The following is a 25841-nucleotide window of genomic DNA, read 5'->3' as shown; positions in this document are numbered from 1 at the left end:
GAGCACTGTTTCCAGATTATTTTGCCCTGCAGTTGGAAGCTGCTAGCCAAGTCTTCAATTTAGGGGTAAAAACGATCAGCCTGCACATCCAAATTGTTTGGAACAAAGGTTAGAAAATAAGGAGAGATATGGTTATAATAAGCTATGTAATGCTATGTATATAATATAAAGCTATGTATATAATAAGATATGGTTATAATATAATAAAATAAGGAGAGATATGGATAGATTGGAAGAGACGCTATAGAACATGATTTTGCACCAAAATATAAAAAGTTGAAAAATTCAGCCTGAAAACAAAACCTGGGCACTAACCAAGTCATATTGAGTGGCACCAACAGGTATCACCTCCATCTCTTCTTTGAAGTGGTTCTGTATTCAAGCATGCTTTGGCATTAAGCACTCTGCACAAAGACTTAATTAATGGACCATAAAGTGCCTTGTTAAATCTAAATTAGGGCATCAATTCATGACTGAAAGTCACATTTCTGCCTGGGCAATGACTGTGTCAAAGATTTCAATCTACCATAGATTACCAAGACTCACCTAGGAAACATTTAATAATACAGTCATCAGGAAATGAAGCACATTTGATATTTAAAAGAAAAAAAGATGGGAACTTTTGAGGCACTCGTCAACATATAAAAATTAAATCAGTGTTGGTGATCAAAAGGTAAACCTGGTGAATACCGCTGCCTCCATTTCCCTTTTTCTTCCTATCCTTCTGTAGAATCCATTATTTTTCTTTGATTTGCATTCTAGTACTTGCAACCTAGCACTGTATTATATGGCTACCGATAAGATTACTACCTCCTCCTGGAGCCTTGGAAGAAAGAGAGAATTTTCTGACCTCTAAATTCCCATTCTTCAAGATAGCACAGGGAGACTACTAAGACATCCAGAAACACCTCCTTGACTACAGGCGGAGTGAAATTGCTAAGATACCCAGCTTTTCAGACTGAGCCTAATGGGTAATGCTGCTCAACTATATAAAATTTACTTAACATGATTTTTTTTAAAAATCCCTTCTGGAACAAAAGAAAATGTTAAAGAAGGAAACAACCAAAGGCCAGCCCTAGGGTTTAAATCTATTTAATTTGCCCAGAGCCATTCATTTCCCAATTGGCTTCAGTTTCAGCATTATTTTTTCAGACTGGTTTTTGTCTTCCTAGTACAAGGGTTCATAATAAATTGGGAATCATGTACTGGCTTCACTATGTCACTGTGCTACATAGTCAATCAGATCTGGATACATATTGATATCAAAGCCAATTAAGAGAGAGAACAATATTTCCTGAAACGTCATTGCCCTCACTCTGAACAGGCAAATACTTTTGCTCCATTGCACATTGCCCTCTCCCAAAAAATCACCAAGAAGACAGATACTTTCCACAGCTGCAGCTGCCAAAAGCTCTGACAAAAAGCACCCCCTCTTTTCACCACAGCCCTAAGGAAAAATAAGGATGTGGTTTGTTGACATTCTTCAGATATTTAAATGGATGTCTGAAAGAAGTGATAGCAGTGACCAAATGTTTTCTACCACCTTTGGCTGGTTTACCAATGATGACCTTTCCTAGAAAAAAAATGAAACTGGCCTTGTTCAACTGGATACAATTATTCTGATGCTTTCTGCATGAGGCTGCTGTTCAAGATGGTTCAGAAACTGCAGTTGGTCTAAAAGGAAACAGCTAGAATGTTGGCAGAAGACCAACACTTGGACCATACAAGTCCATCCCTGTACCAACCAACTATACTAGTTATCTGTTTGTTTCTGGACTCAAGTTTAGGACTAGCATTAGCTAGTAAATGTTAAAGTTTAAAGCCAATGATGGCCTAGGACCAGGTTCATTCAGAGACAGCCTTCTCCCATATGAATCTGCTTAAGCATTAAGATCAGCTTCAGAAGCCCTGCTCTCTGTCACATCTCCACTGGAGGTACAACAGAGGGATGTGAGGGACAGGCAGGGGCATTACTAGGTTCTTAAAAGATCCAGGATACAGGCCCATAACACAGATTTGCACCTCTCTCTCTCTCTCTCTCTCTCTCTCTCTCTCTCCAAGTCTAAGCAGACCTCTAATATGTGTGTGTGTGTGTGTGTGTGTGTAGGGTTGCATGTGGTGTGCTTATGTGTGTGCATCGATTACATACTTTCATACATACATATGGAGTGTGCACTGACACCCCCCCCTTAAACTCACACCCCGATTCAGCATTTTGGAAAACATCCCATTTCTGCTCAGACCTGAGTCAAGGTTTGGAAAAATGAGTCTTTATGCTTCCTGTTGACTACCATAGGAAATGAGAAAAAAAACCTGTAACTTTTTTCTCTTGGTCAGAACTGGATGGTACTTTCAGGCAGAGTAGCCACCTAGAAGGGGATTACACCTGCCCAATATCAGAAAAATAGGTGCAAGGTTTGTATTTTGATTTTCTTTGAAAGGGAACTGCCAATAATATTTTAATTCCTTGGAAGAATTGGATAAAAATTTCAGGATTCATTGCCCCATCAGAGGAGATGATGCCTGCCACAAGGGCTTTTGTGCAAGGGTGGCCTTGACATTTTGAGGTCTCCAAAAGAGGACATACTTATCTCTCTATTTTCCTTGTGGACCATTGTTCTGAAAGTTACAGACAGCCTAGAGGTGTCCCTAAGTAAGAAACCAGCAAAGTTTCAGAAGGATAGGTGCAGCAGTTCAGGAGAAGGGGAGTTCTCCAATTTGGAGGAGGGAGTGGTTTGCTTTCCCTTCCATTCACCCTGCCCCCCAATAGTTTTTGGGTAGATTGATATGAAAATGCACAGGTCATTAGAGGTATCCCCCAGACAAGAAACCTGCAGAGTTTCTGAAGGATATACATGCATTCTAATTTAGAATTACTCGAATTTATGTACATTTCACCAATGTTGGCAGCAGGGGAACATGGGCGGGAAGGTGCTATTTCACCCATGTCCTGCTTGTGGGTTTCCCGTGGGAATCTGGTTGGCCACTGTGTGAACAGAATGCTGTACTAGATAGACCTTGGTCTGATGCAGCACGGCTCTTCTTATGTTCTGAAATACAGAGTGCCTCTGAGCATATGCAGAATGCTTTTCTTTCACCACTGAGCACTTATTCTCCCCCTACCAATTCTATTCCCCTCCATGCAACCATCCCTGCTCATCCTACCATCCTCCAGCAACTCTTCATAAAAACAGATGTCATGTTTTGTGCAACTCTCCTCTACCTCCTCCTTGTTATGCACAAGCTCTCATTGCATCTTCCTCCCCATAACTTCATTTGTGCCAAGACTTCACCAGGATTCAGCCAATGAGTCTGTTTTCAAAACTAGGGCTAAGTTATGGAGAAACTCTGAGCATGTACTAAGTGCCTGTCCCTCACCAATGAAGCTAGAGTTCATGGGAAAAAAACCCTCCCCAAATGACAAAACATGCATAGGACTGAGCTGAAAGGGTAGTCAATTCATTAGCCAGAAGTGGGTAGGCAGGCACTGTATTAAGCCTGCAGTACAAAGCTCACAACTCAGGACTTATTTCTGAGTAAACATGCAGAACATCAGGGTGCAAACCTCCTGTCATGGTGGAAACTGAGCCCAGAGAGCCTCAGAGCAGTTCTGATTCTGAGGAGGAACAGCTATCCGTGGGAGAGGGGCCAGCTCATCCCTCACAGGCTCAGCACCTGGCAGAGATTCCTCCTGCCAGCATTCCAGAGATAGATAGCAACCCGGGTAGTGAGGGAATGCGGGAGGGGATCTTCTTAGATGCTTGACGCAGACGCAAAGAGCGATGAGTGATGAAGGGCGCGGAAAGGGGGCGTAGCACCTGTTTGGCGCGCAAGCAATGGCCGCCTCCCATGGACCCAAGGGAAAGAGGGAGGATCTCTCCTTAGCCCATAAGTTCTGGGTCTTCAAGTAACTCTCTTTCAAACAGGGATCAACTGACTACTTGAAACTTAGGCTACCCTGCTGTTCCTTGCTTTAGTCGCTGGTGATTAGCATCTGAGAGAGTCATTAAGTTGTAAAAGGATTAAAGCTTTGAAAAGAAATCCTTTCATCTGTGTCTTGAGTTGGCTATTGGAATTTACTGGGAGAAGCCACGAGAGTGCTCCTGACACCTCCTTTTGCTGGAATCCTATGCACACTTTCCTGAGGATAAGCCTCATTGAATATAATGGGGCTTCTGAGTAGGCATACATAGGATTGTTTAAATGAGTAGTATTTATCTCCCCTCCACTTAAAAAAAAACAACCCCAAAACCTTCTATGTTTTATTAAAGCTTTCTGCTCATAGGAACATAGGAAGGTGCCTTATACTGAGTCAGACCCTGGGTCCATCTGTTGACACTGGCTGGCAGCAGCAGCTCTCCAGAGTTTCAGGCAGGATTCTTTCATAGCCCTACCTGAAGAGAGCTTCGGCTATTGGGCGGTATAGAAATGAAATAAATAAATAAATAAATACCTGGAGATGCTGGGGATTGAACCTGGGACCTTCAGCATGCCAAGCATGTGCTCTGCCACTAGGGATGGTGGAGAATTCCACCACAGACTCCAATGAGGCTGGATTCTTAGAATCCGCCCCCCCCCCGAGTCCGTGGCAGAATGGACCACCCCACCCCGCCACCCCGCGAAGTCCGACCTGGCCTGATCCTACCTGGCAGGCTGGCACCACCAGCTCCGGATCCAGCCGGGTCCGTCCACTGCCCTGTGAGGATGCAAAATGGCGTCCGGCATAGCAGACACCATTTGTGTCCTTCCCTTTTTGCCGTGATAGGCTACGTAAACCTTTACGTAGCCTATCACGGCCAAGGGAGGCACACAAATTGCGTCCGCTATGCCATTTGCGTGCCTCCCTTTGGCCGTGATAGGCTACGTAAAGATTTACGTAGCCTATCATGGCAAAAAGGGAAGGATGCAAATGGCATCTGCTGCACCATTTGCGTGCCTCCCTTTTTGCCGTGGTAGGCTACATAAATCTTTACATAGCCTATCACAGCCAAAGGGAGGCACACAAATGGCGTCCGCTATGCCGGACGCCATTTGCATCCGTAGACCAGCCGCAGCCGGAAGTCCGGCAGCGGCCAGCCCCGGCCAGCGTCTCCGTAGACTCACCGCAGAGCGGAGCCAGCCAGGGAAGATTCCGGGGGGGAGGACCCAGTTAGGTGGGGTCTGTACACCCCTATCTACCACTGAGCTACAACCCTTCCTATTGCTGGATAATGGCAAGTAACAAACAAAATAGCCCCAGATTTGTTTCTCTGCGACCATGTGAACCCACTCTTCTCAAAGACTTGAGTGAGGAGAAGGAGAAAAACCAACCCTCTTGTCTGTTTGTATTAAGTCAAATACAGTTCAGAACTTCTCTTGCCCACCGAAGAGAATTCTCTTTAAGAATTCCTCAAGATATGCTCTGGGAAGAGAAAGAAAGAGAAAGAAGAGAAAGAAAGAACAGGATGGGGCGGGAAGAAGAAAAGAAGAATGGTGACTGGAAATGTGGGGGGAGGGTGTTACAGAGAATTCCCTAAGCCAAGTGGTTCCTTTCAGAGAGGTAGTACTTCAGAGGAATTTAGGAGGCTGTGGAGGGTTTGTAAGGATTGCAATATTTAAATTAACTTTTTGAGGTGAGGGGGCTGAGGGCTTTTTCTAGCTTTTTAAAAAACTGTAGTACCTATTTAAAAGCCTCAGCAATTCCTCGATCATGATGCCACATAGTCCTAACATTCCTTTTGGAATAATTCAAGTCCTACACCTATTTAGGAGAAATTAAAGTGGAGGGGGAGAAAGAAGTTTGTGGAGGCTGATGGGATCCTTTGCAGTACTAAACTTCTGCAAAATCCAAAGGTTCCAGTTTGGAGCAGTAAAATCAGATGCTGTGTGAAATACCAGTATTTCACATGGAACTCTTTCTTCGCATCCATCTCCCTCTTCAAAATTTCATTGCAAGCAAGCTCCCAACAGTGGGCATGTAAGAGCAGAAAAGTAGGGGGAGAGAGGTTTTTTGCACCTCAAAAAAAAAAATACCCTACACCAGAGATTAGGGACAGTGACCTCCTAATGGTCACCTTAAATACCTTCTGATTAAGTTCTCTAATCACCTGTGTGGCTTGACAGTTTTTACTTTTTGTTTTAGTCTTTGAGAAAAGGAAACTTTATGCATGGTTAGCACAAAAGCTACTGGACCTAACTGTCTGAAATTTGGCGGAGGCTGCCAGGTCCCCAAATTCCATGCACTTGTGTGGAAGCACAAAACAATTATAGCTCTTTGCTTTGACAGATTTTCTTGAAAAAAACAAGTTTACCTGTGGCTAGCACAAAAGCTACTGGGCCTAACTGCCTGAAATGTAACAGATTCATTCAGCTCTATAGGGGCTACTAGGTCTCCAAATGTCATGAATTTATCTTACAAACTAAAAAAGTTATGGCTGTTTGCTTTCTATTTGCCAATACAAGTCAATGGGGAAATGTAAAAAAATTGCAATTAGGACAGCTCAAAACATCCGGGGCGCTTCTCAAAAAAAAGGTCCAGGACCCATGCGCAGGTGCCTCCCCCCATGATACCCCTGAGGACAGGTGTTTCTTAATGGCGGAAACAAATTTGGAAGCTCCATCTTTTTCTTATCTTAGATAGGCTTTTTAAAAGCCATCTTTTAAAAACAGGCTTTTAATGTGTAATACTCTGTGAGGGAGCCACGCTTGTGAGGGAGCCAGCTCTCCAAGCCCCAGTGACAAAGCAGCAGCAAACAAGCAAGTTAAGCAACTGTGCAAGGGAAGGTAAATGAAATTACTTAATCATCTATTGATGTACCTCAGGTAATCATTTAAAATTGATAAATAGCAGCTGAAACCAAAACAAGGGCACAGCTAAATCCCAGAGGGATAACCCCTTACAAACTTACAAGAGAGAGCTAAATATTGGGGGAGGGGGGGAATCCAGCAAGAACCTACAGGCCTTGCAGCCTTCCATTAACAAAGACCCCTGAGTGGTTGAAAAGAAGCTCAGCTGCATACTTTAAATACGCCAAGCATAGAAAGGGAGAATAAGTGTCTGCTTAAAGCAGGAAAAAGTGTAGGCTAGATTCAGATTGGCTCAGTTTAGGCTCAGGCTTTAGGCCTTAAAGAACAGTTCATTAAATAAAGCAAGTTTAAGAGTTCAACATACCATTTAAGTTTTAAAAACACACAGTAAAAGGATCCAGACCTTGTAAGCTACAGCTTTCCCAAATCACCTACCCTTTGTCTGCTGTCCCTTCCAACAACCCATTGAATAGAGGATCTCCCCTCAATAGGTCTCCCATTCATTATTGTTAATAGTCCTCCTTCCTAAATAGGGATCACCATTCCCTGGGAGGCCAACTGACCTACATTCCCAGCCACTGAAAGCCAGTGCTGATCAGGAGTTCACACGCAGCCTCCCTTGCTTTTCGAATGAGGCCCTCCAATCAGATTCACTGCAGCAGCAGTTGGACCTATCTATACAAGGAGGCACACTTGCAAGGGAGCCAGCTCTCCAAGCGTGAGGAGCCCCAGTGACAAAGCATCTCAGCCCCAGGGACAAAGCATCAGCGAACAAGCGAGTTAAGCAACTGTGCGAGTTTAGCAACAGGGTGAGGAAGCCAGGGCGGTGAACTCTGCCCTCTCTACTCATAATAAGTAACTGTAAATAAATAGCTGTAAATAATTTCCCCACCTTCTTGTAGTAAACAACTAAGTTTTCCTAGGAAAACACACCCAATTAAAAAACCAATTATGAAGACAGAAAGCAAGCAAGGGACAGGGGCTATCCAGTGTATTGTACTGAGTACCACATGTATGACTTTCTGCCTGCTGGACAGACGTTGTGAGTGCGTGCTTGGTGTAATGACCTCCTGGCTCACAGGGAACAAGTTCATTCCCTTGAGGCCAAGGTTGCTGACCTGGAGAAGCTAAGAGAGGCAGAGAGGTTGGTGGATGGGACCACAGGGTATGCTATGTCCCACTCCCAGGGTGACAGCTCCTCTGCTGTGATAGAGAATGTGGGTCTCAGGGAAGGAGGGAGTCATTCTGAGGAAGAGGGCAATGATCCCTTAGAAGGGACCCATTCCTTGGAAGACGAACAAATATTGTCCTGGTGGAACAGAGAAACCTGGTGGAACAGAGAAAACCAGTGGGATACCATTATCTCTGGGTATAAACACTACAGGAAGGACAGGGAAGGCCGTAGGGATGGCAGAGAATTCCACCATGGACTCCAGTGAGGCCAGGTTCTTTAGAATCCGCCTCCCCCAGGAGTCCAGGGCGGAATGGAGCAATCCCCCCCGCCACCACATGAAGTCCCTGCAGACCAGATCCTACCTGCCTCCGGTGGTCCGGATCTGGCCATTGCTGGCCGCTGCTATGATGTGCGGCCGCGAATGGCGTCCTGCATAGAGGACGCCATTTGCGTCCCCACTTTAGCCATGATAGATTACGTAAATATTTACGTAGCCTATCACGGCTAAAGCGGGGACACAAATGGCATCCCCTACACAGGACGCCATTTGTGTCCGCAGCAGCCCAGCTGCAGATCGGCCCGGCCGGCGGCTCCACCACAGAGCAGAGCTGGCCAGGGATGATTCCGGGGGGGGAGGAACAGATCACCTCCCCCCCCCGTTGAGGATTCCAGCGGGGGAACGGATCACCTCCCCCCCTGCGGACCCCAGCGGAGCAAGGTAAGTGGGGTTTCATACATCCCTAGAAGGGCGTACTGGTGGAGGTATTGCCCTTTACATCAAAGAGGGCATAGTGTCTTGCAGACTAGAACACCTAAAAGGGGTAGGCTCTTCCAAAGAAGCACTGTGGGTGACAATACCAGGCTTCAGAACTAATTTAATGCTAGGAACGTGCTATTGTCCCCCAGACCAGAATGATCAGAGTGACCTTGAGATAGAAACCAAAATCAGGGAGGCCTCCAAACAAGGAAGTGTTGTAATAATGGCCAACTTCAAGAGATTGTGAAGAGTTCCAAAATGACCTCTCGAAAATGGAAGAATGGACATCTAAATGGCAAATGCAGTTCAGTGTAAGCAAGTGTAAAGTGATGCACACTGAGGCAAAAAATCCCAACTTCAGATGTAACCTGATAAGATCTGAACTAGCAGTGACCGACCAGGAAAGAGGTCTTGGGGTTGTGGTGGACAGCTTGATGAAAATGTCAACCCAGTATGCAGCCACTGTAAAAAAAGGCAAACTCCATATTAGACATAATTAGAAAAGGAATTGAGAATAAAACTGCCAATATTATACTGCCCTTATACAAATCTATGGTGCAACCACACTTGGAATACTGTGTACAGTTCTAGCCATCACACCTAAAAAAAGATATCATAGAGCTGGAAAAAGTGCAGAAAGAGGCAACTAAAATGATCAAGGGGCTGATGAATCTCCCCTATGAGAGAAGGTTACAACAGCTGGGATTGTTTAGCTTGGAAAAAAGAGGGTAAGGGGAGACATGATTGAGGTGTACAAAATTATGCATGGTGTGGAGAATGTAGACAGGGAGACATTTTTCACCCTCTCTCACAATACTAGAACCCAGATCATGCCATGAAGCTGATTGGTGGGAGCTTCAGGACAGATAAAAGGAAGTACTTCTTCACACAGCACGTAGTTAAACTATGGAATTCACTACCACAGGATGTAGTGATGGCCACCAATGTGGATGGCTTTAAAAGGGGGTTAGACAAATTCCTGGAGGAAAAGGCTATCAGTGGCTACTAGTCTTGATGGCTATGTGCTAACTCCAGTATCACAGGCAGTGAGCCAATGTACAGCAGTTGCTGGGGAACATGGGTGGGAGGGTGCTGTTGTGCTCATGCCCTGCTTGTGGGTTCCTGGTCGACAGCTGGTTGGCCACTGTGTGAACAGAATGCTGGACTAGATGGGCCCTTGGTCTGATCCAGCATGGCTCTTGTTACGTTCTTATGAAGTGTTATCCTCTGCTGGCAGGTATATGGGTGCAGAGAGGAAACATAATAGGTGGAGTTAGACGGCAATGAAATTAAAAAAGTACAGATTGTGACCATTCAATTATGGTCTGTGATCATTCACCCTTGGTCTGATCCCATTTTTAGTTGTTTTATCTAAATACTCTTTACTGCTTTTCAGACCGAGGAATCAAGCCTAAAACAACAGCTTATAAAAGTTGAGCCAATACTTTATTGGCTCCCCAGGTCACCTGGTCTAGTTGGACTGATGAGTTGAAGTACCCCTCTCTGGCCATTATCAAGGTCGCACTGCAGCACAGCAAAGATCAGGCTAATCATGAGAACTGTCCCAAAGATATGGGAGTAAGGTCCCCACCATACAAAACTACAAAGCAGTAGATTTATGTTAAACATTAACCTGCTCAAGCCAAGCAATAATGCAAGAAGCTGTCTTGAAGGGTTGGAGAATCTTTATCTGTGGGCAGACACCTCTCAGGGATGTTTTAGAAACAGCATATCCTACCTTGGAGCAGGAGACTGGACTACATCATCCAGAGAGTCTCAACTCTGATTTGGTTATACTTATTTTGAGAAACAACAAAAGCTAAGTTTCACTTTCACATTTAGTGCAATAAAACACAATTAGACAAATACATCCTGAAGAGTGAGGTTGAATGGGCCTTAAGAAGCATTGCTAATAACAAGGCAGCAGGAGATGACGGTATCCCAGATGAACTGTTTAAAATCTTGCAAGATGATGCTGTCAAGGTGATGCATGCCATATGCCAGCAAATTTGGAAAACACAAGAATGGCCAACAGGTTGGAAAAAATCAACTTATATCCCCATACCAAAAAAGGGAGGCACCAAAGAATGTTCAAACTATCCAACAGTGGCACTTATTTCACATGCCAGTAAGGTAATGCTCAAGATCTTGCAAGGTAGACTCCAGCAATTCATGGAACGAGAATTGCCAGATGTACAAGCTGGGTTTAGAAAAGGCAGAGGAACTAGAGACCAAATTGCCAATATCTGCTGGATAATGGAGAAAGCCAGGGAGTTTCAGAAGAACATCTATTTCTGTTTTATTGACTATTCTAAAGCCTTTGACTGTGTGGATCATAACAAACTGTGGCAAGTTCTTGGTGGTATGGGGATACCAAGTCATCTTGTCTGCCTCCTGAGGAATCTGTATAACGACCAAGTAGCAATGGTAAGAACAGACCATGGAAGAACAGACTGGTTTAAGATTGAGAAAGGAGTACGGCAGGGTTGTATACACTCACACTACCTATTCAACCTGTACGCAGAACACATCATGCGACGTGCTGGGCTTGATGAAACCAAGGCTGGAGTTAAAATCGCTGGAAGAAACATTAACAATCTCCGATATGCAGATGATACCACTTTGATGGCTGAAAGCGAGGAGGAGCTGAGGAACCTCATGATGAAGGTGAAAGAAGAAAGTGCAAAAGCTGGGTTGCAGTTAAACCTCAAAAAAAAACCAAGATTATGACAACCAGCTTGACTGATAACTGGCAAATAGAGGGAGAAAATGTGGAGGCAGTGACAGACTTTGTCTTTCTAGGCGCAAAGATTACTGCAGATGCTGACTGCAGCCAGGAAATCAGAAGATGTTTACTTCTTGGGAGAACAGCAATGACACATCTTGATAAAATAGTTAAAAGCAGAGACATCACACTGACAACAAAGGTCCGCATAGTGAAAGCAATGGTATTCCCCATAGTAACCTATGGCTGCGAGAGCTGGACCATAAGGAAGGCTGAGCAAAGGAAGATAGATGCTTTTGAACTGTGGTGCTGGAGGAAAATTCTGAGAGTGCCTTGGACTGCAAGAAGATCAAACCAGTCCATCCTCCAGGAAATAAAGCCAGACTGCTCACTTGAGGGAATGATATTAAAGGCAAAACTGAAGTACTTTGGCCACATAATGAGAAGACAGGATACCCTGGAGAAGATGCTGATGCTAGGGAAAGTGGAAGGCAAAAGGAAGAGGGACCGACCAAGGGCAAGGTGGATGGATGATATTCTGGAGGTGACGGACTCAACCTTGGGGGAGCTGGGGGTGGCGACGGCCGACAGGAAGCTCTGGTGTGGGCTGGTCCATGAAGTCACGAAGAGTCGGAAGCGACTGACCGAATAAACAACAAAGACAAATACTAGGAGAGCCAATCCTTTGAACTTGGTGTAGAGAGAGACTTGGGTATTATTGTGATTGCTAACATATTATGACGATGCAAAAGTAGGGTATTGAGTAAAAAGAGTTATTTTGCCAAATGTATTTTAAGGGTCTGATCACCTTTATCCAAATAAAGGAATAATGTCCCGAAAGCAAATCCTCTGCAGCAAATGAGCCTTCCACTTTCAGACAAAAGGAAAATTGGATCAGTGTGTCAATGCAGGGCCAGATAGAATAGGTTGCAATCCTATGAACGTTTAGACGGGGGGGGGGGGAACCCTACAACTCCCAGCATTCCCCAGTCAGCCATGCTAGCTGGGGAATGCTGGGAGTTGTAGGACTTTTTTCTGTCTAAACATGCATAGGATTGCACCCTTGTTTTTCTTTCCTTCATACCCTTTTCAGTGAGTAATAATAGCTGGCTAATAGGGAGCAAACATGTACAACAGCTTCTCTTCCTTCTCCAGTCTGTATAGTTAAAATAACTGCTACTTTATATGTGATCTGATGAATGCAAACACAAACTGTAACCAATATCTCATTAAACATAAATGGTTCTGTTGACCAAATCTGTAAACACCTCTTAATACTAGATAAACCAATGATACTAGATAAACCAAGCTGTTGGGGGGTGGAGGAAATCAGTTGCTCCTTTCCTTCTTCCCCATGTTCCTGTCCCCTTTCCCTCCACTCATCCCTTCTGCATCTGACAGTCTGCAGCAAGCAGAGTGCCACCAAGGTTGAGCCTGTAGTGCAAAAAACTGTGTTAACTGAGTAATTAAATCATTTCTGTAATTACTCTATAAGCTTATAAATAATTTAGACCTGCACATTCTCTCTCCAGAAGTCACAAAGGGACATGAATACAAAGACACAAATGCAAAGAGAGGAGGCAGCTAGAAAAAAATAATAACACTTAGCACTTATACAGCACTTGCATTTTCAAAGCACTATGCAAACTGTAATTAATTAAGTAAAAAGGAGAGAATGGCAGACAGCAAAGGAAGAGACAGGGTGTGAGAGAGTAGAAAGAGAACAAGAAAAAGCAAAAAGCAGACTGGAGATGGAAAGGGAACAAGAAGTAAAATTTGATCATGCACACAACTGCCACCTGGCAAAGCTAATGGCTTGGCAATAATTCCACCCTGTGCATTGCCAGTCCAATGGAATACAGCTCGGAAATCTTAATTCTGCTCTTGCTGCTAAATGCCTCAGAGATGAGAGTCATAGTTACACAAAAAGATAGCAGCAGATTAAAAGGAGGGAAAGAATGATGGAGAATATACTGAGGATAAGAATCAGTGTGCGTGCGTGCGTGTGTGAGAGAGAGAGAGAGAGAGAGAAGGAAACAACTCCATTTCAGAAGCTTGGCAAGAATACTAGTGGTTTTGTCTCAAGAAGCTACCAATCAATGTAGTCTGGAAGCCAACAAAATATCATTGCTTACTCTGCAGTTCTCTGTTTTCCCTAGCTCATGTTATGATCAGTGGTGAAGAGGTGGATGGGAGGTGTAGCACCACCCGTGACTTATAGTGATTGTTCATGTTTTCTAAAGTGCCTAGCAATTTGGGACACTTTAATGTATCACACCCTCTATTAGTGATGTTTGGGAGAAAGGGTCCATCCTTAAATAGCCAAATTGGCACCACCCACGTACATGAGGGCGGTATCAACAGCCTCAGGGAAACCCCAAGATTTGCTGAAGTACAAAAACATGCCCTGTGGTGGCTTCATTTTGTTTGGAAGTTACTGCCCACATTAATTTTGTTCTTGAAAAATCTGTGATACCGGCGGAAGCTCATGCACTTTTGAATTATATTCCTGTGATGTGGAGATTAGTAGATGGACAGAATAAGTGGGCTCTGGGAGCCCTAACAGTTGCAAAGAAACGTATACTCCAAAACTGCAGGGATAAACACCCACTACCAATTATTCAGCTGACTGAAGATCTTATTGCTCTTGCTGCATTTGAATGCATATCTAGACTATGTTCTGCTTATATGAATACATATATTTGAAACAGAAGGGACAACACTTTTTTTGTTTAAATCAATGGTGTTGTGAATAGTTATTGTGATTAGATATTATTTTATTCTTACTTTTCTTATGTTCCTGCTATCCTGCATTCATTTTGATTCCCCTGCCCATCCAACTCTTTCTGGAACTTCCATTTATAATTAGCATATGGAACCTTGCACAAAGATGGATAGGAGCTATCATCACAGCACAGAAAGGAAGAGAATGTCTTTTCTTTCTTTCTTTCTTTCTTTCTTTCTTTCTTTCTTTCATATAAACTGCCTGACAGGTCTTACATTTAATATTTTCCCCCTCTGATCACACCAGATTCTCTTTCTAGCTTGCCCTTTCCACATATTTCTGCATTGGTACCATGCCCATCTTGCAGTTTCTTCTTCTCTACTTCTCATCTACCCTGGTTGTGCCTCAGTTGATCTCTGCAATGCAGTTTCTCATGCACTGTCCATTCCATTTTGATATAGCTTTACCTTCCACCTGAGAATATTTTTTTCTAAAGAATCACAGAGTTCACCATGAAGAAATATGTTCTGATAACTGGCCTAAATTTTCGTTTTGATCAATTTTATCTCTGTTCTTAGCAATATGTTTCAGAACATCCTAGCCATTTCATCCTTCTTAAAAAAAACAAAAACCCATCCATCAGTAAACTTGCATTCAAAGAGTTACATTCACTTAATTGCTGTTATCTCAGTCTTCTGCAGAAATACATTAGTCATACAAGCTATTCATCTATATTGTGACCAGTATCAACTGCTTCCTAGAAAAAGTACAAGGAGCAATTAGTGGTCACCTGTCACCTATTGTTCATGTACAAAACAACAGAAAACCCAGTAAAATGTCTTTTAATATGACATAAAGGACTTCCTAACTAAGTAGATGAATTATGAAGCTAAAGAACTAATGGACTTCTTTTGTAATGACAAGGTTGAGCTGTTATAATGTGTTGTATATGAGGCTACCCTGACAATTGTTCAGAAGCTAGAGCAGGAGTAGACTGTGGAAGTCCAATAGCTTTTTGAGGGCTGGTTTTTGGGTTACAAAGTTCTTAGTAGTTTGAGCTCACCATACTGAAAATATGTCCCCAGAGGGAGACTGTTCTCTAAAGAGGCCTATGTTCAGACAAGGGCATACAGAAAGACTGTGGAACTTCCCCCTCCCCAAGATACTCCAGCTCAGGCATTATTGCATCTTTTATGTTGTCAGACTTCTTAATCTGGATTCATTTTTCCTGTCTAAGACTACATTGATGGGAGGGCGTTAGGGCTTAATATTTAATTTTACAGCACAATCTTAATCATGTTCAATCAGAAGTAACTCCCACTTATTTAAAAATGGTACTTATTTCATATATATATACTTCAATTCCATCTTCACACCTCAAACATGTGAATTAACTTAATTGACATCCTAAAATTACAAGTTTACAATATCACACAATCATATCATAATATATATTTTAAAGTACACAGAACAAAATTATAAGATTTTGTTCAGGGTATCTTAAATGTAACAATATAAAATAATAATTAATATAATAAAACATTACTGCAGATATGTCTCAGTATCTCTGCAGTTATGTCGGCTCACCCAATTTGATATGAACAGTCCTCAAATTACATTTCTTTAGGGAGCTCTGTCTAAAGTGCATGAAGGTACCTTCCTTCACCCAACTGTAGACCCAATCAAATGGAATTTCCAAGTAAATACACTTACAGTCCTCTTTATGTCTACTCAGATGTAAGTCCCGGTGAGTTCAATGGGACCTACTCTCAGGTAAGTGTATATAGGATTGCAGCCTTAGGCTGTAATCCAATACACAATTACCTGGGAGTAATTTCCATTGAACTCAGTGGTTATTAGTTCTGAGTAGACATGGGGATTACTTCAAGTAGGAGTTCACTTTTAGGCTCTCTTCACACCTTGGTTTTTTAGCAGGATTGTTCTTCTTTAATCACTGGTTTTCATAGGAGCTTTAAATGACAATGCTGCTCTCCTGCTGCTAACTCACAACTTCCCCTCCCTCTTCCCATGTTATCTGAGAATGGGGAAAACCCAGCATTTTCTGTGCTTGCAACTGAAATCACCTTTTCCCCTCTGTGTATTTCCCCTTTAGTTCTTTGTCCCGCTTTGTGTCAAGATTCCCTTAGACCCCACTTTACTTCAATGCCCAAACATACACAGACGAGAGGCTTCAGTCTATAGCTTTTAATCCATTGCTTCACAGGGTCATACAGATGCAAATTCTCAGAGGCTCCCAGTCTACAAAGGAATGCCTTCAGGGGATTCAAATGGGATTTGAGATAGTTGCCCTCCCTTTGAAGAGGGAGGTGGTCTGGCTAGCCTAATTTAAGGGGGGAAGTCCCTCTCTTCTCATGAGGCCTCTAAGCGCAGCTTTTCACACAAGGCCAATTGGGTAGACTGTCTAAGTTCCTCCCCTGCCTTCTCTCTCTTTGCTCTGTGTCTGTGTCTAGCATCTATTAGGTCATCTTCCCCAAACCCTGCCTCCTCCTGTTCACTGCCTCTCACGGGTGAGGAGGGACCCTCCAGCTCAGCCATCTGGATGTTTGTAACCTGAGAAGCACACCTACTCATATCTAGAATAGCCTGGGAAAACACCTCCCCCATGTCTAATGGTTCTCCTTCAGAATCTGAACTGCTATCCAACTCCCTGCGCTCAGAAACATTCCTGACATTTTGTGTGGGCGTGTGCTAGGGGGTATTGCTGGGTGAAGTTGAATAACATTGTCATGACAACAAATTGGTGGGAGGGGGGGCAGGTCACTGACCGTGCTTCCAGTGACCATTTCTGCTTCTCTCCCATTCCACTATGGGTGCTTGAACTATAAAGTGGTTAACCATCCCAAATGCTTCTCCAAGATCCCCCTGAACACAGCAATGCTTACTTCTGAGTAAACTCATTGGCTGTAAGGCTTTCCTTTCCTGGGAGTAAGTGCCATTAAAATCTGTGTGGCTTGCTTCTGAGTAGGGATGCACAGGAGTGCACTGTAAGTCTACTTAGAGTAGCAGTCTTAGGGAGCAATCTTATGGCCGCTAGTCAGCAGCTAGACGGCCACAGGATATCTTGTTTTCTGGGAACCAACCTCAGAACCCGCACTCCGAGGTCAGTTCCCAGAGAACTGACCTGCTCCCCCTTCTGCGCTGCCTCGCAAGCAGCGTGGAGAAGCCCCATGCTCCGCACTCGCAAGAGGAGTGCGGAGAGGCTGAAACGGGGCATTCCAGGGGGCGTTACAGGCGGGGAGGGCGGAAATGCTGGTACAGCACATCCAATGTGTCATGCGGCAGCCTCCTCCCCGCTCTGCTGTCCCACGGCTAGACAGTTGAAAGCAGCTGTCTAGTTGAAAATGCAGGGCAGGAGGAGCGCGGAGAGAATGATCCCCTCCGTACTTCTCCTGCCCTGCATTGGATAGGCGGTTACCTCCGACTTCAGAGGCGGCCACCTATCTGCATAGGATTGCATCCTTAAGGTCTCACATCCCCTTCAATGCATTGCCTTTGAACTTCCCCCTCCCATTGACTTCACTGACTGCTTCTTCTCCCATTTGCTCACCAGACTGATGAGCTTTTTTCCTCCCAGGGTGGATGGGGGAAGTCTCCCTTCTCAGCCACATAGGAGAAAGGCTTGACAGTAGAATTTCTCCCCGAAACTTCGGGGGGGCGAGCGCCAACATATTCGGCCCCCCGAACAAGTTTCGGGGAGAAATCCTCCGAACCCCCCCCCGCACCCCCCCCGGGACGGGACTTACCTTCGCCAAATGTCCCTCCCAGCAGCGGGTCCGGCTGGCGGTTCGGCGGGTGTTCGAGCGGGGCGGGAGCGGCAGCCGGTCTTTCAACCGGCTGCCACCGCCGCCATTGCAATAAAAGAAAAAAAAAAACGCCCCCTGATAGGCTACGTGACGATTCACGTAGCCTATCACGGCTGACTTTGCAGATCTAGCCGTGATAGGCTACGTGAATCGTCACGTAGCCTATCAGGGGGCGTTTTTTTAAAAAAAAAAAAACTTCCGCGTTCGCGGCTGGGCGAGGCGGGAAGCCTCCTCCCCGGCCTGAATTTCGGCCGGGCCAAGGCGGGAAGCCTCCCCCCCGGCCTGAATTTCGGCCGGGCCGAGGCGGGAAGCCTCCCCTCCCCGGCCGGAATTTCGCGGGGGGAGCAGCGAAGCGCCTCCCCCCCACCGCGAACGTCCTTCGAGGACAGGTAAGGGACTTTCGTCCACCCCTACTTGACAGTTAAGATTTCAATGGGTATTAAAAAATTCCTTTTCTCCTCCCCTGAATAAATTCATCATGCAGAGCTTGGAATTGTCATTTTTAATGGTTTCTTTTTTGTGTGTGGAGTTCTTTTAGATAAGGCAGTAATGCGGAGGTGGTTTCCATAGTACTCCCTCCCACCTCGCCAGCCACTATCTCTTGTCCTAGACCACTTTGCAGGGTTGCTGGGAAGCCAGAATAAGGGGGAAGAGCAACAACAGGGAGAGGGGAGCAAACCAGATCTAATGAAGAAGGTGTCCCACATGAAGTGGTTGCCTGGTGGGAGGGCTGCTCGGGATGGCTTGGTGCATTGACAAGTCTGTTTGTGGATTTCTTACTTCTGCAGCTGGGAACCCGGAAATCGGTATACCCTTCACACTCAGTAGTGCAAGCAATCTACTGCATTTAATTCCATCACACACTGGCATATTTAGCAGAGAAGGACTAGCAGCGCCAGCAACCTCGGGGTAAGCCACCGAGAAGACTCTCTCTCCCTCGCCACAAAGTCGGAGGAAGGAGGGGACCAGCAACGATAGCCCACCATCCAGGTCACTAGAAGGGCTTCCAACTTTGCTCCTGCTGTGGAGGAGTGGAGAGATGGGGCGGAGCCATCAATCATGTTACAGGAACCAATGATCAGGGAAGGGGAGGGGGCATTGAGCCAGCAGCCCTCTTCTGTCCTGATTGTTGCATGCAGCTCCACCCAGCCATGAAGAGGTATAGAGTGGAGGGACACGCTGTGAGAGATGCCTGTATACAGGGCCAGTGTAAATCCCAGAAAGGATCTGTAATCAAAAGGACCGGTTTGTAGTGGGATAAAATGCCAGGTGTGAAGAGAGCCTTAGAGTTACATCTACACATTCTACATTCTATATACATACATACATGTACACATTTAAAAAAACACATCATTCAGCCCTTTGGGGACTATGCCACTTCAGAATGCTTATGGGAAATCACATGATTGAATACTCTCCCATGACAAAAAAAAAAGCTAGCATGTTAAGGCAAATGGTTCCAGCCTAATGTTCCACTTGTTATGTTAGTTTTCTATGTGCAGGGAGGGTGTTTTAAAAAAAAATGGGGGAGCATTCAGTCCCCTGACTGACCACCTTCCTTACATTTTAAACTACATTGCCTTAGAGGGCTATACCGCATGGCAGCGAAGTGTTGCCTTTTCTTATATACCTGGTTTGGATGTGCACGTAGTGAATTGAGAGCCAGTGTAGTGTAGTGGTGAGAGTGACGGACTGGGAGCCGGGAGATCCGGGTTCTAGTCCCCACTTGGCCATGGAAGCTCACTGGGTGACTTTGGGCCAGTCACAGACTCTCAGCCCAACCCACCTCACAGGGTTGTTGTTGTGAGGATACAACGGAGAGGAGGAGGATAACGTAAGCCGCCTTGGGTTCCTTGCAAGAGGAAAAAAGGCGGGATATAAATGCAATAAATAAATAAATAAATAAATCTAAATAACTCCTCCTCCAGCCCACATTGAGAAAGGTTTGTGAAATGTCATACTGCCACTGGCTCATAGTAATCCACTCAGATGACTAGTTCAGCCCAAACAGATGGAAATTATCAGAATATACTGGGGGCGGGGGGCTCTCTCCATTTTAATAGTGTGGATTAACCAAAATATTCCCTTTCTTTTTCTGCCGTCTTTTTGCTGATAGATAGCACTATTACAGCCATCTCTCCAGTGTGTCTCACATTTCTAGGTGATGTATAGTTAATCTCAACTTCTCTAACAATTTTTCTCCAAACTTCAGTAAGAAGGGGAAAAATACAAAGGCAACGAAAGTAAGCCACCCCCTGAAAAGAACTGTGTGCGACACAGAAGGCACTGCTGAGTCAGACCACGGCTCTCTCCAGGGTTTCGGGCAGAGGAATTTCCTGGCATCGCTGCATGGGATCCATTTTTAACTAGAGATGCCAGAGATTCAACCTGGAACCTTCTACATGCAAAGCTTTGCCACTTAGCTATGGCCAGACAATTACTGATGAATGACTTGAGGATCTATAGAAGCAGGATCAGTCAATTTCACACTCCAGGTTTTCAATTCCATTTTGAAGTTGGTTTGAGGAAGATAAATTTTTGAATGTAATTAATTTAGGGTGTTAGGGTTGTAATAAAGGTCTGCCTATTCCAGAACTGAGAGACTTGATCAGCTGTGGATGGTTCTAACTGATTTAATAAATCTGTGTGTGAAACACACACATTTAAAAGGAGATGTTATATAATGCTTATTATAAATAGTGACAGTGCAGATCTTAAAGAGTTGACAGAATGGCTAAACACACAATTGTGAGATTAGAAGTTTTCCCAAATGCTTTTGGTGAGCAAATCTGGGCTACAAAGATATCTTTTATAGGAGCAATGTGCTTTAAACAACTTGAACCAATCAAGACTCACGGTTAACCTGAGCTACCAAAAAAAGAGGTGTCGATGAATCTAAAACTGTGAAAGAGGAGAACTGCAATTTGCAGGAAATGCAAACACACACGATTGTATTGCCGTCATTTCCATGTCAATTCAGAATGCCAAGGAAAAGCCTTATGCTAGGTGGGCAACTGGTGGCTCATGAGCTACAGCTACCCTATGGATGGGCATCAGCTGCCCGCCACTCATCTGTATCTTTCTAGAAGATAAAATTGGTCCCCTTAACTCTAGATAACAGGAGCGAGCAGAAATGAGCTTCCAAGTGATTTTGGGAGAATTTAGGTGAGCTCGAAAATCGCTGGTTCATTCATCCCTAGCTTTGTTTCTTGCCCTTCTTCCTGACTCTGCTCCTGAGGTTTCTGTTCTGAAAATGTATGGGCAGGTGATGTCACATGACAATACAAAATGTACACGTTCATTACCCTCCAAATGTGAAAAAGTATTTCCTGGGTCATAACAAAATGTATGTTATGAAATGATGTGCCTTCCATGGTAACAACTTTCAGAGAGGTAGCTGTGTTAGTCTATTGCAGAAAAAACAGCCAATAGCCAATGTTAATCTAACTTAAATCCCACTCATTTCAGTGGGTCTAAGTAGGGCTAACATTGGATTATAGAATCAGAATAGTAGGGTTGGAAGGGGCCTCTAAGACTATCGTGTCCAACCCCTACAAGACATTGGGATACAACCCAATGTCTTGTAGCCCATTAAAAGCTAACACATTTATTATGGCATAAGCTTTTGTAGACTAGAGAAAGCTTATTTCATAAAACTTGTGTTAGTCTTTATGGTGCTACACGTCTTTGTTGATTATGAAATTAATACGTTGTAAATAATTTGGCATGGTATACATTAGATTAGCATGGAGGTGATGTTTTCATTACTGCACTGCATACACCTGGCTCACTTAATTCAAAACAAGAAATGTTTTCCTTTGGAGCCTGTCCCCTACTAGAATTTCTCATCAAAATCAACAGGCAACATGAAATATTACAGTAATATTTTATATTTACAGTGACAGACATGTAGAAGAATAAGCCTTGAGAAACTCACTCACTTGATCAAATTCTCTTGATAGATTTGCAAATAGAAATACTACCCTACTTTATTTATTTAATAGCTGAAAGCCGCACTTGAATAAATCAGAATCAAGTCCAAGAAGGTCCTAAAGAGAACAACTTAAAGTTCTGTTTTATCTCTGTTCATTGGAGATCATGAATGCTCCCATGTTAATTTACTGCAAGGGGGCAACTATCACCATACCTTTCTTAAATGGAACTGTTCCTTCTTTACAGCTGCAATCACACATATACCCACCTGTCTCCCATCACACTAGCTACTTTACCCCAAACTCCTCTCTCCATCACCTCATAATGACACTCATTCAACCCCACCAACCCAACTGAATTTATGGGGCAGAATAGTTGGGCCTGACCCTACTTTTCCTCCACCTGCCAGTTGCAGCTTCAATGGCCAGCAGGAGCTTTCATCAACCATAGAAACTGCCATGGCACCATTTCTAGGTGGGGGAGAAAGGGGGAAAACATGCTCACTGCTCAGCCACCTCATATCATAGTAGGGAAGGAAGGAGTGCATTTGCCTCTCACAAGGACAAGCAAGCCCAGGGACATAGTGTAGCTCTTCCACCTCTCAGCTATGCTCAGTGTCTCACTATTGCTCAGTGTCCCACAGTAATACAAAGTAATAACGGTCAGTTTATATAAATAGCAAAACCAAATAGAAAAGCTTTTCCTGGACTACCATGTTAAGCTGCCAGTGGCAGGAATCACACGTTTGGCCACTTCCTGTCTTAAAAACAAATGGCTGCACATTCAAAATTAGCCTGTCAGGGAGAAGGATTCAACCTACCCTTCTTCCTAAAATGCAGTTTTTGTATTTGCAGGGTGTTTTATCCCATGAAATAGCATTCAAACATGCAGCCTCCCCAACCTGCAGCCTGAAGTGGTACAGTCCAGGAAAACCTGATTCTGTGGAATGTATAAAGGAGTCCTGTGACATTGCACTGGGGACAAACTGTAAACGTTTCGGTTATCAGCAGGGGCCTTCAGCAGTTGGAAGTGAAAGAGGAGACAAAGATAGCAAATGTAATTGTTAGATAGATTATGCAGGGCATTGCTAGGAGGAACAAAGAAGCATTGTTGACTGTATACAGAGCAATGCCATCATTCATATTCTCAAAGGATCCATTCCAAGTGGACCAGGTGTATAGAAGAGCAACAGATAGTTACAGGAATAGAGAACTTACCTTATGAAGAGATTGGCCTTCTCAGTTTAGATACTGTGATAAGACTCTCCAAATGAATTTGGCAGGGTGGGGTTAACACAGTAGAAAGAGGAGCTACTCATATAAAAGCAGACCATGTGTACAAGAATTAATGGATACAAACAGGCCACAAACAGGCTTCTTTCTACAGTGCACTTGCTCTATGTTTGTGACACATCATGACCTGGATTATATAGTTTGATACATGGATGATATGTCCTCTGGCCAATAGTTAGATGATCTTTCTATGATTCTCAGAAAACACATTTTTTTATTCTCATCTATAAAGCAGATTCGGTGCTGGTAGTATTGTTGTAAGCTATCTATTCATATCTCCTGAGTTAGGCAGTATATGATGATAGTCTGGGTTATTTCCATTTAAAATAAATAAATAAATAACCATTAAACATCCTCAAAATATCCCCAGCAAAAAGTGTTAGGATAAAACCTTTCCATTTTTCTTTGTTTCTGTTAACAACATATGTTTATAACTTACGAATATTTTGCAGGAAAGCTAATTTTATGAATAGTCCCCTGACAGCTTTGTGAAACTTCAAAATACTTATTCCTGTTATCCCTAGGGGCCTCTCCAGGTAATTCCTTCAAAACATTTTGGCTTTGATCATATTGGTTTCTTGACATTAAAAAAGACAAAGAAAATAGAAGAAACAACTCTTCTTATGGACTTGGGGGAGGACGTAAATAATACACCTTCCTTCCCCAATTTGGTGACCTCCAGATGTGTGGGACTGCAACTTCCATCATTCCCAGCCAGCATGGCCATTGGTTGTCATAAGCCTTCTATGAATGCCGTGTGCTCACTGCTTTCCCTATTGGATTTAGCCGTGTTTTCAATATTTCCAGATCATTGGCATCTTTTCCATGGCTGTAATTAAGCCATGTTACATGTTTTTAATTCTTTAATGGCCTAATTTTGTGAGTCATTGCACTGGAAAATGAATGTTTAAGATAGGGCATGATAATTGCCGCACCAATACTATGTCAGATGCATGGCATCTACAGTGGCAACAGCTGCCATCACCAGATATGATATAACATTGCAATGCAAAGCTGCTGGGAAGAATTTGGACAGTGTAAGGCCATCGAAGGTGGGGACATGACAGTGGACTCCTCACCACACAGCATCCTAAAGGCTTTTCAGCTACTCCCACAGAGGCAAGTATATAGGCACAATTATGCATGCCTGATCTTATAATATAATAACCTTTTATAATGGGATTGCAACTGACAGAACACAAAGCAGGAAAGATTTGCCCCACTTTCCAAGTAAAAGAGGCTACTTGATGCAAGATCTTGTATCTACATAATGGGGAATTTAATATTTCTGTGACAATCCCTACAGTCCTATAGTGACCTCAACAAGCACAATGCCATTTGTGGATGAAGAGGTTGTTTTCTAAGGTCCACTCTGGATGGGAAGAAGCTATACTTTACCTTGTCTGCCATGATCATGGAAGAGCCTCCATGGATACCTAGGATGGGTGTGAGGGTCTGGGCAGAAATGAAGTCCAGGATCTGGGCAATGGCTTCCTGGTCGGTGTCATCAGCAAACACCACACCTTGTACCCTACGGTCAGACATGATATCACAGATGCGGGTGATGATGCTCTTGGGATCAGTCTCATTCATGGCCACCAGTTCCACACGAGGCATGAGAGAGAGGTGATGGAAGTCATCTTTCTTGTGGGCATCTGTGATAGCTACTTCGTCAGAGGTACCCACCAAGATGACAGCAATACCAATGCTGGGGTGGTTCTTTTGGCCCCAAGCCCCACCACCTGTTGTTGCTAAGACTGCCAGCATAAGCCAGAACTTTGAAGAATAGCACTCTGCTCTGGGCCTCATCTTTAGCTCTTGCACTCCCTGAAAAGAGACAAAAATGGAAAGAGGTCAATAACGTATCTGTCAAGGACTGAACCAACAAGGCATACAATTAGTTGAGTCAGCCCGATAATTCACTCATCTGTTTGATCAGAGCACTGGCCATACTGAAGATATGATACTGCCTTGTGCTGAGACAGACCATCTAGCCCAGCATTGTCTGCTTTGAGTGACAGGGACATTCAGGCAAGGTTGTGGCAGGCTCTTTTCCTAACCCTGCTACTTAAATGTCTTAAAACTGGAGTTGTCAGGAACGGAACCTGGGGCATTCTGCATGCAATGTATGTGCTCTGCTGCTGATCTACTGCTCCTCTCCCAATCTGATATTCAACCCCAATCTAAATCTCATTCATTTGACTTGTGTCTTCATCTCTAGTGGTGACTGGAGAAAGCTCTTTGCCTTTAGCTTTTACCAGGAAGCTTAATAAGAGCAAGAAGGATTAAATAACACTTGTCAGAAAGGGGATATCTACAGTTTTACACCACAGTTCCACCTCAAAATCACATGTTCAGTAGTGATAATGCATCAGTGTCCTCTGGTGGTCCATTTCAAATGAACTTGGTTAGAATCTAATAGATTATACCCAAACCTGTGCCCATATCCTGCCAGTTTTTTTCCAAAAGAACCTCCCACCAGTGACCTCCATCCCAGGAGTATCCAAAGATGACAGAAGATAAGGAAGAATCCTGTGGAGGAAGGAGTTCCCTCTCACCACCTAGCAGAGTTTCTCCCGGTCAAGCTGAGGTATCCTTGTTCTAGCTGTATTTAATATGACCATA

The 25841-nt window shown here is 43.9% G+C and overlaps 1 protein-coding gene across 1 annotated transcript in view; it reads right to left on the bottom strand.

Moving 5' to 3' along the window:
• GRIN2B (glutamate ionotropic receptor NMDA type subunit 2B) overlaps positions 1–25025 on the bottom strand; it is a 314469-nt gene extending 289444 nt beyond the window's left edge. The window contains exon 1 of the mRNA XM_084810064.1: positions 24615–25025. Within this exon, the coding sequence (XP_084666190.1) occupies positions 24615–25025 (411 nt within the window). The remainder of the gene's footprint in view (positions 1–24614) is intronic.
• Positions 25026–25841: the final 816 nt, after the last annotated feature.

Source organism: Heloderma suspectum, chromosome 7 (assembly GCF_057233095.1).
Source record: "Heloderma suspectum isolate Gila_16-S chromosome 7, 16-S_ref, whole genome shotgun sequence".
Lineage (NCBI taxonomy): Eukaryota > Metazoa > Chordata > Lepidosauria > Squamata > Helodermatidae > Heloderma > Heloderma suspectum.
The sequence above is the reverse complement of the archived record's forward strand: the minus strand, read 5'-3'. Positions and strand labels throughout refer to the sequence as shown.